Source organism: Armigeres subalbatus, chromosome 2 (assembly GCF_024139115.2).
Source record: "Armigeres subalbatus isolate Guangzhou_Male chromosome 2, GZ_Asu_2, whole genome shotgun sequence".
NCBI lineage: Eukaryota > Metazoa > Arthropoda > Insecta > Diptera > Culicidae > Armigeres > Armigeres subalbatus.
Genome location: NC_085140.1, coordinates 258,317,065 through 258,329,154, shown reverse-complemented (window position 1 = coordinate 258,329,154; position 12,090 = coordinate 258,317,065). Strand labels below are relative to the sequence as shown.

The 12,090-nt window shown below is 37.3% G+C and overlaps 1 protein-coding gene across 12 annotated transcripts in view; it reads left to right on the top strand.

Moving 5' to 3' along the window:
* The window catches only part of LOC134212119 (sodium/hydrogen exchanger 3), a 276,330-nt gene extending 264,240 nt beyond the window's left edge, over positions 1–12,090 (top strand). For all 12 annotated transcript variants that reach the window (XM_062689674.1, XM_062689683.1, XM_062689682.1 and 9 more), the window contains one exon: positions 9,447–12,090. Coding sequence is in view for 1 of the 12 variants with exons in the window: in XM_062689685.1 (XP_062545669.1) it covers positions 9,447–9,534 (88 nt within the window). In the remaining 11 variants the exon portion in view is untranslated. The remainder of the gene's footprint in view (positions 1–9,446) is intronic.

Sequence of the window (12,090 nt, the reverse complement as noted above, 5' to 3'; positions counted from 1 at the left end):
GTTATCCGCCAGAAATTTGTATGGGGAAAGACATCTAACGCGGGTTTTCTCAAATTTAGAAACTTTTCATGAAAAACTATTTGGTACCGGTTATGTAGGAAGGTGTCCGCTACTACGCCTACCAAATATTTTGTCGATGAAGGTGCTTGATTTTGAGAAATCGAGCCTTAGATGCCTTTCGCCGTACTGATTTCAGAAAGCTAACTCCTAGTGTGCCGCTGTAAGCACGCTCAAAGCAGGTGATTCATTTCGCCGGTGTCCGAGGTTAGATTCAAACAGAAACCGGACATTTTCATAAATTGCAAACATTCTTCGCAATATCTTGCACATATTAAATACGAAGCTCAAAGATGAATACTATAGGGGGCGATCCCCCAGCGCCGGACACCTCCCAATACCGGACACTTCTAAAAACAACCCTTGCAGTGGCCCCTCCATCACCTCATGTAGTACAAATGAAATATATTGAAAAGTCCTTCACTTGCATGGAATATCAGATTTTCATGCTGTAAACTTTGTACATAATTTGAAATTTAACAAAAATGTCAAAAATTGTCATGTTTCACCTTATTTAAGAAGGTTTGAATCAACAATATTAAAATCAGTCAAATGCATTCTGATTATGTAGAGATGGTAAATGTTATTCATATATCAAGTAGCGATCATGATTTGTTAGATATATAATGTATCTATGATGTAAAATCAATTTCTGTATCCGGTAGCTGTCCCCCGGGTCCGGACAGTGAGTTTTTTCATGTGATCAAATAGCCATTCTTTGCACCTGTTTTGTTAAACTTACTTCAATTCAATTGTCATAGAAATAAGCAAAAATAAAAATTGAAGATGTTATTGAAAATAGAGGGAGTTTTGAGTAGGATGTAAGAAATTGAGCTGGAGAATCAAATAAGCTCTACTAACACGTGTTAGTATCTACAATTTGAAGCAAGAGAAAAATATTACCATTCTAAATGATGTCTTCACTCATGTAATAAAGCCTGTCCACGTTAAATTTCGGACACTGAGATAATTGCCAAATTTTTTTCAACCATTTTATCAATTCGAAAGAAGATGAAAACGTACTAAATTCATCACATAAAGCGGATATATTCAACTATGCAAAATTGATCTTCTCTGCGGTTTGCGAAAATTAAAAAATTAAAAAAAAATGGCGTTGGAAGATGGGTGTCCGGAATTTAACGTGTACAGGCTTTAGTCACTCATGTAACACTTGGTTATATTTGAACATGATGCAATAGTGTCCGGTACTCGGGGACACTTTTCTGAACCGTGCAATTTTCACCAAAATTCATCATCAAAATACTTCGTCGAAAAACGAGTTCAAATGATCAAATATAGTTTGTATGAATCAAGAATGATCATATTTTGTGTATATGGTATTCAAGTAAACATAATCCGGATAATTAGAGAGTTTTTCGTTGAATGGCTTATGTGTCCGGCACTGGGGGATCTCCCCCTACTCAGTGATTGCAATGGTGATTTAAACTGTCTTATTTAAAATGTGAGTGAACAGGATGATTATATATCAGAAAGTGCTTAAGCGTCCGAAGTTTGAGTTTGCTTTAAAATTAAAAATTATTCCTTGATTTGACATCGTGACAGTACGGAATTTTATTCTGCTTCCAATATTTGCATAATGTTCGCTCCAGGATAAATTTGAAATAAGAATAACAATAATAACACCTCAAATATCTGCCAAAACCAATGAATTGCTGGACTGCCGCTAACCGCAAGTCAGACTTATCATATACAGATAAGTCTGACTTGCGGTTAGCGGCAGTGAAGTTTTGCCCTGTTTATGTTACATCAGGGGCCCTCCTTAGCCGTGCGGTAAGACGCGCAGCTACAAAGCAAGACCATGCTGAGGTAACCTGGCTTAGAAACCTCGCAGTTAATAACTGTGGAAGTGCTTAATGAACACTAAGCTGCGAGGCGGCTCTGTCCCAGTGTGGGGATGTAATGCCAATAATAAGGGTCTGTCTCATTTGGAGAATTAAACTTAAAAGTGACAGTTCGAAAATTAAAAAATCACCCCGTTATAAGAATGGCTGGTGCTACCCAGCAATTCCAATAGGACATCGATGGAAAGTGATTCGATATCTGTCAAAAGTAATCTTGCTCTGCGAGCAGGGTTATTCGATAATTATGGAAATGTCACTTCTAAGTTTAATTTCAGTTTAATTATCCAATTGAGACAGACCCTAAGAAGAAGAAGATGTTACATCAGGGTTTTACGATTTACCACGCGCAATCACATCCAGAAAATCTAGAATTTTGTCCTCTGCTCATGTTTTCATGTATATTGGAGGCAATGAGGTTTACGGAATTTCGGCATAATAAACATAATATTGCTTTAATTGAAACATTATGATGACTGAAAGTCGGCACAATATCTTCCCTAGAAGTGAGGAAATATTCAGATACAGAAGATTGCGATGGAGATACCAACTTAAAAGCGAAAGGCCTTCATAGATTTTACAACAGAACCACATCGTCGTAGAAAAATGTTGGAAAATCTTCTCTTGCTGATATCTGTCAGTGATAGCTGTAGGGAGGAACAGTGTTGGTAAAACCACTCATAAATCTCAATCAACGAGCGCTCCCGTGCGAATGAAATCATCTGCGATTTTAAAGGAATGCATCACGCTTGAATTTTTCATGCTAAAACGCATCATTTCACTCATTTGCCAAAAAATCATTTTGGCTTAAAAACGCATTTGAAATCAATTTGGGGGAAATTTATTGCCTATACATAAAAGAGTGTTTAATATTTTATGCGACAAACGTCATTTCACTGTTTTTAACGAAGGAGAACAAAAGAAAACCTGCGATGATTCAAATGGATGATTCAACTCATCCATGAGTTTTTAGGTGCTGAGTTTTGTGCGTTTCAACTCACGCTTGATTTAAATCATCCATGAGTTTTGAGATTTTGAGTTTTTACCAACACTGGGGAGGAAGTTAAGTAAAACACATTTTCTTTGAGGTACTGATTTCAAGTGACTTAGTAGCATCCAATAATCCCCAAGCCTCCTTAGTTCATTAATTATGAGTATACTACATCCCTCCTTATCTTTATTTGCCAAAAATAAATATAATGGCTGTTGAATAAACTAATTTGTGTCAAGAAATATTTTTTCAAAAAAACCTGGTCTTGAATTCGTGATTAGTTCAATGATATCTGGTGTCGGAACCAACATCTACGAATCAGAGTAGAGAACTAACGGTTGCTGGAATTGGCGGTTTGCAATTTAGATGGCACAATTCTAAAATTTCAGCAAGATTTTGAGATATTCCACTCCTCACTTAACGTCATTTTATGAGCGCGTGTGTGTGTTTCCATTCTATCTCCCACTATTCGGCAGTGCTTTTATAGAGATGAGTGACGTTTAGCGCTCGCACACTAATGTGCAATTCGTCATGTGTAAAAACATGTTTGTTTTCCTTCTGCTCATAACCTCAAAAATGATCGAGTCATCACAATGATTTCAAAAGAGTCAAAAAATATATGGAAAATACTCATTTTCACCCAATCTTTGCTGAGTTGCACCATCTAGGAGTGTTTGTTTTCCTTTTATCGCCACTCACACATTGGAACGTGAGAATCTCAATAGAAGAAACATGTCTACCATGGGCGTAGCCAGGATTTCGATTAGGGAGGGGGCAAATTTTTTAGGTCTTCTGAATCGTAGTTTTATATTGTCAGATTTTCTGGATATGATACACTGCGCGGCGTTTGTAATGTTCCCAAATGGGTACTGGCACAAAACTTCACGCGGCGAACGACTGTCGAAGGGTACGGCCGCGCCAAATGATACACCGCAATGCTATTCACCCATAAGAATCAAGTAAACGGGGTGCAGAAAGCGCGGCGGTACCTTTCATGAAGGGTTCGCCGCGTGCAATTTTGCGAAAATCAGGCAATAGTAGTTTTATAAAAACACATGAATATTAGTGCTTGGTACTTTTTCCTTCTAAGCTCCAAACACTTTGAAACCACATCCATAACCAACAGTAAAGGCTGAATCTCAACAGCGCGTTGCGCGTCAGCGTTTTATACTAAAACGTAATGCCAATAAACGTGACGCATTCACGCCCAGATTCTTCAGGAATGCCTCCAGCAATTTCTTCGGCAATGTCTTCAGGAATTCCACCATCAATTTCGCCGGGAATTGACCGAAAATTCCACCAATATTTACTCCAAGAAATCCTCCACGAGTTCTTTTGTAGGTTCTGCAGGGAATTCTTCAGATAATTTTTGTGGAATTCCTAAGAATATTCCGTGGAAATTCCGCAGAATTGCCAATAAACGCGAAAAATCTTCGAACTTCCTGTGTAAATTCCATATTTTTTTCCGTGAAAGTTTCGAATAATTTCTTGTGAAAATTTCAAAGAATTTCCCTAGGACTTCCACCGAAAATTTATACAGAAATTATACCGAAAATAAAATCAACAATGGAATTTTTGGAGGAGTTTCAAGATTAATTCCCAAAGAAATCCAGAAAGAATTCCGGTGGAAACTTCAAGATTTCCACTGGACATCCTGCAGGAGTTTCTTCGAAAATTCCTCCGGGAATTCATCCAGGAGCTCAATCGGCAGATCCTCCAAGAACTCCTCCAGGATTTCCTCCGAGAATTATTCCGGTAGTTCTATCGGCAGTTCCTACGGGAGCTCTCTGAAAATTCTTCCGGGAATTTCTCCAGAATTTCCTCCGGGAATTATACAGAAATTCCTCCAGAAGCTCCTCCGAGAATTTCTCTGGGAGCTAGATGAGATTTGTCTATAAGATGAATTCACCAAGATTTCTTCCGAGAAGTCTTCTGGTAGATTCACTGACAGTTTCTCCGGAGGTTCATTTAAAATTCTCCAGGAGTTTATTTAGAAATTCCTCCGGGTGTTCCACCAGTAGCTCTTCCAGGAGGCATTCAGGCTTTTTCAGGAAATCATTTAGGCTTTGTTCGGAAAATTAGCTGGAGATTCCTCCCGAAGTTCTTCCGATAGTTTTTCTGAGAGTTCCTCCGGGAGGTCCTCTAGGAATTCTTCTAGGAGTGAATTCCTCCGAGAGATCCACCAGCAGTTTTTATGAGCATTTCTCCGCGAGTTTCACCGGTAGTTCCTTTGAGAAGGAACTGTCGGAGTAATTTCCGGAGGAACTACCAGAGTAATTTCTGTAGGAATTCCCGGAGAAAGTATCAGAGGAATTTTCGGAAGAACTGCCAGAGGAACTTCTAGATGAATTTAGTTCCAGGAAGAATTTCCGGAGGAAATCCTGGAGGAACTCTCGTAAGAATTTCTGGATGAATTCCAGGACAAACTCCTGGAAGAATTCTTAAAGGACCTCCCGGAGGAGCTCCCAGAGAAATATTCCGAGGAACTTCTGAAGGAATTTGTAGATAAATTCCCAAAGAAAGCCTTAATGAACTCCTAAAAGAAAGTCTAAATGAATTTCCGGAGGAACTATTAGTGAAATTTTCAGAGGAACAGCCGATGGAATACCCGGAGTTGAATTTCTAGAGGAACTTCCGAAATCCCATTTCCCTTGAAATTCCTGCCAAATATCCTCAAAGAATCCCCTGTGAAGTTCCTGGAGAGATTACTAGAGGAACTTTTGGAAAAACTCCTGGGGGAGCTCCCGGAGGAACTCCCACAAGCAGTTCCGGAGGAATTCTCACAAGGGAGTACTGAAATAATTATTGGAGAAGTTCATGAAGGAATTTCTGGAGAAATATAAGAAGGAATTCCCGAAAAAATACCAGGAGGAATTAATGCAGAAATTACCAGATAAAATCCAGAAAGTATTCCCAGATGAATTGCTGTTCTTTGTTTGTTCTGAAGAAATTCCTGGAAGAACTCTTGGAAGATATCCTGGAGGAACTCTAACATTAATTTCCGAATGAAATTCTGGAGTAAATTCCGAGTGAAGTCCGGAAAGAATTCTAGGACAATTTCGCGGAAAAAATCCCGGAGAAATTCCTGAAGTAAGAGACGAATTTCCGGGGAAATACTTGGACGTATTCTTGGAGAAATTCCTAAAGAAATTTCTAGATGAATTCTTGAGGGATATTCTGAAATAATTGCGGAAAGAATTCCAAAATGTAATTCTAGATGAATTCGCTATTGAATTTATAGAGGTATTCCCGGAAAAAGTTCTGGAAGCTATCCCGGATGAATTTCAGGAAGAGTTCCTGGAGGAACGCCCGGAGCAGTTTCTTATAGATTAGAAGATGAAATTATGGAGCAAAATCGGAGGATTTACATCATAAATTACTGAAGAAACTTCTAGTGTAATTTTGGGAGGAAATTCCGCATGTATTCTTGGAGGAACTCTAGAATGCATTCCTGAAGGAAATGTTGCAGATTTTCCTGGAAGGATAGCCGAATCAATGTCTAGAAGTAAAACTTGAAGGGAAGAAAAGAAATCTTCAAGAAACTTCCACATGATCCAAAAAAAATAGTTGGGGGTTTCTAGATAAAGAGAAATTACATACAGGAGAAGGATTTTCAAACGATTTTCAGAGGAATTTGTGGATAACTTTCCGGAGGAATTTAGAAGTTCTAGGGAGCTTCTAGAAGGATTTCTAGGAGAATTCTTGAGCCCGAAATGCTTCGAGTTGTTTTGAAATTTCATATAGTATGGATCCTGGATACCCTTATAAGTTTTTTTGGGAATCTTTTGAATTTCAAAAACCTATTTCTGAATATGAATGGATCGTAAAGTGCACATGTTTAAGCGAATTCATTTCAGTACCCGTTCAATCTTTCCAACATTTAGGGGGGGAGACGGCCCATATTTCCGTCGGATCTTATTCTTGAGAACTTTTAAACTCCAATATCGTTTAAATCTTCTAGAATGCAGTGTACGTGCATGTCGCATGATCCAGTTACAATTTTTCAGATTCCAGTGGAAAACATCCTCACTTTCCGTCATTTGATATAGCGAAAACAATCGGATCCATTATAATTTGATCAAGTTGGTTATCAAAATTGTAGAAGTGTAACCTGAGATCGTAGATAAACAACAATTTCTCATTCGGGCCAACCTACATTTGTCTATATTTAACTCGATTATATCGTTGAGTCGTCCTAGGAGCATAATAGCCGTCCTAAGCATCCATTGCTTATCGATACCAATTATTCATTATTTGGCCGTTCGCTAGAGACACACTAAATTTCCTTGACTAGCCTCCCAAAGCAAATCAATACTCAAAAGAAATACACATATCTTTCCACATGTCTCACCGTGAGCTTGTTGGCCACCGCTGTTTTTTACTGAGTTGAAATGCTATCAGTTACTTTACAACGGTCTGAAACGCCGTAGCTATAATCAAACTCTTGTCTGAAAAAAAAACAATAAAATAACCAATGCGATTTGTCTAGAATCTGGACATGGACATGAATTACCTACCTGATCAGACCGGATTTTTTCAAATCCCTGTGTATTAGGATTTTCCCCAGGACAGCCTAGAACTTTCGATTCTCTTTGTCCTTGGTCCTTACTCAGTTAGACTAGAAAAACTTCTCTGTGTCTGCGAGATTGTAAATGTTTTCTCAACAAAATATTTACCGTTTCTATTTGCGTTGTAGACTAGTTTGTTTCCAGGAACTTGCAATCCCTTGGTTATCTCAAACATGTTACGCCGTTCTTCTTCCTCGTCGCCAATTGTAGGAAGGAGATTAAGTAAAACACCTATCCTAAGCGGTCAAGATTTCTTACCAAAAATGTGTGCGGTACTTTGTCGAATGCTTTAGAAAGATAAAATCGATGTAGATACTGTCTATTTGACATAGTTTTAGGTGATAATAGTTTTTTTTAGGTGATAAGATTCGTCGAGTTGTACTTTTTGTATTAGGAGCTCCAACATGTATTATTCATGTATTAGGAGCTCCAACGTCCTCGCAAAACATCATAATATTACTATGTCTGAAACTTGATTTATGCATATGCACAACATGTGACAGATTTAGTTCGAGAAATGTATTGGAGGGTAACCACTTTCTTCGATGGGCTTTAATCCCAAGAAACCAGTACGCTAGACAGGTGCTTTTCGTACTAAGCTACGAAGGAAAAAAAAGGTTAGAAATAGAAGATGTTCAGTCGTATATAATATCATATGAGATGTTGAAAAGGATGCGATATACGTACCTCCTCTTACAACTTGTACGTATATCGCTTCCACTTTAGCATGTAATGTGGTATCATATAGGGGAACTGCTCCGTTTTCCATCTTACTGAACATATATTCATCTCATCGTGAAACAAAGAAGTAAGGCAATTTCGTCGCTTCTTTTTGCTAACATGCATAGTCTTTGTTTTTCGTGGGATGAATATCGGAGCTATGAGATGAAATCCAGGAGCAGTAACTCTACGAGTTTATGTTGACTGGGTGAATTTTGAAGATCGCATCTCGCTTCAGTCTCAGGACAAGGATAGCTTCCGGATGTGCTCGACTGTTGCTTCGGAAATGGATAGGATTTATTGATTGCTATAAAACTGAAAAAAATAAACCGACTGTTATACAGCGATGCAAAAAAAACAAGAACACCGTCTTCGACCAGAGGTCGTACAGACTGAACACAAACACCTAAGCATGAGACAACGGATAGAACACATAACACCCAGTGGACCAATAGTGAATTTTCTGTATAACAAAAAGTATACTCCTTACCGGGGCGGGAATCGAACCCGCACTCCATAGCACATGCGTCTAGGCGATTGACGTCGTTAGCCACACGGCCACGAAGCCCACAACATACAGAATTTATTGATTTCTATAAAGAGGTTGTTAAACCTGTGGAGTGTACATAAATACGCTGAATTCGCATTTAAGGCAAATTACTGAATTGATTCACATGAAGCGTCTAACCAGGCTTAACAGTAGAATACATATAATAGAATACTTCATCTCGTTATTTAAATTATGATTAATTTGTATCCCCATGATTAATAGTAAACCAATCAGAAATCAAACAGTGGAATGTTGGAACCACATGCAAGAATATTTATAGGCACCGATCAATTGTGTCAGTTTCAATCAGTATCTTTTTAAAAGCAGATAAAGTCAGGATCATAAATGTATTACCGGTTCGTCCGTAGAATGACATACCTACCTATGTAAGGAATTTTTCGTTTATTATATTTATTAGGTAAACAAAACTAGCAAAAGATTCATACCAGTATGATAGCCAAATGCATTTACAATAGTGAAATCAACTTATTAAAAAGGGTTAAGTTCGAATGCGTTATCGCCAAAGGCTTCCACATATATCATTGTAATAATACATACAGACATTACACATACACACACACAAGCATATAGCTATGCACATATACATACATACATTCAAACATACATACTAAATACATACACACATACAAACATATGACATCGTATGGATAATAAGGAGTAGATTATTTCTCACGTTACAGCATCAGTTGCACTTTGGTCGGCGAGCAATCGATTGAATTTAGCCACGGACAAGAGCATTCAAGAGGTCTTAGTCGAAAGTTTACTTAGTTAATCGTGCGTAACGTGTCGTTACAAAGGAAACCAACAGCGGTATTATTACTTAAAAACAAAACAAACCAGAAGAAACGATGTGCAAACGAAGTCAGTGGTTCAACTCGGTGATGCTTGGATAGCTCAAGCCCAAGAAACACTCGGAAGCACACTCAATAGCAAACAGTCACAAATGTTTCAGGAAACGTTGTTTAGATTTATTTAGATTAAATTTTGGCTTACAGCTCCCGTTTTTTAAATGTTTTTTTTTTTTATATTTTGATTAAACTTTTCTTTATAGTAAAAAGTCACAATTTGTGTTTTTTTATTTTCCGTGGATTTTATTCTTATCACATTATGTTTCTCAAGGTAAGTATAATTTTTCACAGATAGCACAGTATTTCGCTCTTCTGCTCGACATTCTTTTTTATTTCCATTCTGTTTTAGTTTTTTTTTCTTTTTTTAAAGCTTTGAAGTAGTTTAAAACGAATCCAACATTTTAAATGAACCATCCATTTTAATTTAAAAAAGTTTTCAATTGTTTCATACACAACATTCCCACCAACCAATATCCGAAGACGACCCAATATTCACGGGAAAAAAGACTCCTAGATACGTATTCAAATGGATTGATAACGCCAAGAAAAGGAATGAACAATGCCGTTTGGCTTGATATGGAACTCAGAGGTCAATGTGCACAAACAAAGTAGCAAATCTGAAATCTTGTCATGGCTATGGAATAAATTTTGGCTGTTACGCCCTTTTCAAATGTTGGTCTAGTTATGTTTAAACATTGACCCTTAATATTTTTTACTGAAAACATAATGAAAACCGACTACTGTGCGTATACATGAACGATTTTTGTTATTGAATTCGACAGCACATGCAGTTTTAAAATTTAGGGAGACTTGATCCCCTTTCTATGATATCTACCCAATAAATAATGTTTCCTGCCAACCCTTCATCAAATCTGCCAAATCTACAAAAAATTAGAAGCCTGAGAACAGATTTATATTTTTTTTCGCCAAATTTTTGTATGAGTGACTAATGGGGGATCAAATGTCCCCATATTGAGGCAATAACTTCAAATCCAAATATCCTAAAACTTTGATGGAATGTTGACATTTCCACCAGTACAAATCATTAAGCACATTTATGGCTTTGTGCTGTGAAAAAAACGAAAGCATTTGGTCATTGTTATGAAAAGTTATTCAAATTTTGCGTGGCCAATAAAAAAATATTGCAGAATGCCTGCAGAATAAATAAGGTTGTCAATCCAAAAAATAACTCACCACATAAAGGTCATTTGTCTAGAGGATCTATACTAAAAAATACGCTAGAACAAAACTACTTTAGTTCTCGATAAAACAGAGGGTGATCAAGTCTCCCCGGGGATCAAGTCTACCCACCTTCCCCTACATGTAGGCTATATCCCGTGTGGAATTACACTAATAATGGCATTCCATTTATGTGCATGATTTTTAGCGTAAATTTCAATGATTTTTTCTGTCTGTGTAACACTCACAAGAGCTGGTTATATTTTTGCCGTTGTCAATGTTTCAGTTTTACATTCGCTGCACACTCATGCTCTGATTTCCAATGTAAGCCAATTTGTGCAATGTTACTGAAGCTCATGCCACCAATAGGAACCAAAGTCTCCATACCAATATTCTATGCCTCGAATGGCTTACAGTCTAACCGCAAGCCAGTGTGCCAGCTGGTATAAAAATACACCTCTCCCAATTGCCTTACAACGAAATCGTCACTCTCTCGCCAACCCCTCAAGAAGATCATCGCTATTGGTAAAGGACATGGGACTGGTAATGAAAATATTTGAATCACTGTACCACAAAGTGGTCCATTCACTGCGTATTTCGAACTTCGCGAAATACTAAACAGCAATTTGAACTGTAAATACCAAAATAAGAAAACAAACGTAAATGATAACAAATACAACAAAAAAAATACACATAAACAACAAGAAAACGACTGCTAGCAAATAAGTGAGAAAAGTAAGAGAAAAAGGAAACATCTTTGACTAAAAACGGAACACTAACTATAAATCATAAGTTTTTCAACCCATTGGAATAACAAATGAATTTGAAATTAAATATACGGTACGATATCTATTGAATAGCACGGTTGGTCCGAAACGGAAAATGAAGCTCGTTTACAACACTTCCGATTTTTTTCTACTGTAGTCTATCGAATCGAATCGGCTAGTTACTTTTAACAAAATTTTCGAATTACAATCGTTTCAGTAAGATGAATCTATTTAGGATCTTTAACATGTTCGACCACAAATGTGATTACTACTTAAATTGTGCAGAAGTAAGCAGAGTAAAGCAGTTCTTTTAAAAAATCAGATGGCTCGACTGCGTTGTAACTTAAAAAACAAAAAAGCGAGCGAGTGAAACTACGTGTTAGCTTTAGCAGTTTTAAGAAAAAAATGTTTGGGAGATGTGAATGTCGATGATAAATGATAAAAAAAAATACTGTTGAGAAAACGATAAAGGGAGAGATGATATATCTTGAGGAACTGTTATTTTTATAAATAAACTTTAGAAAAATAAA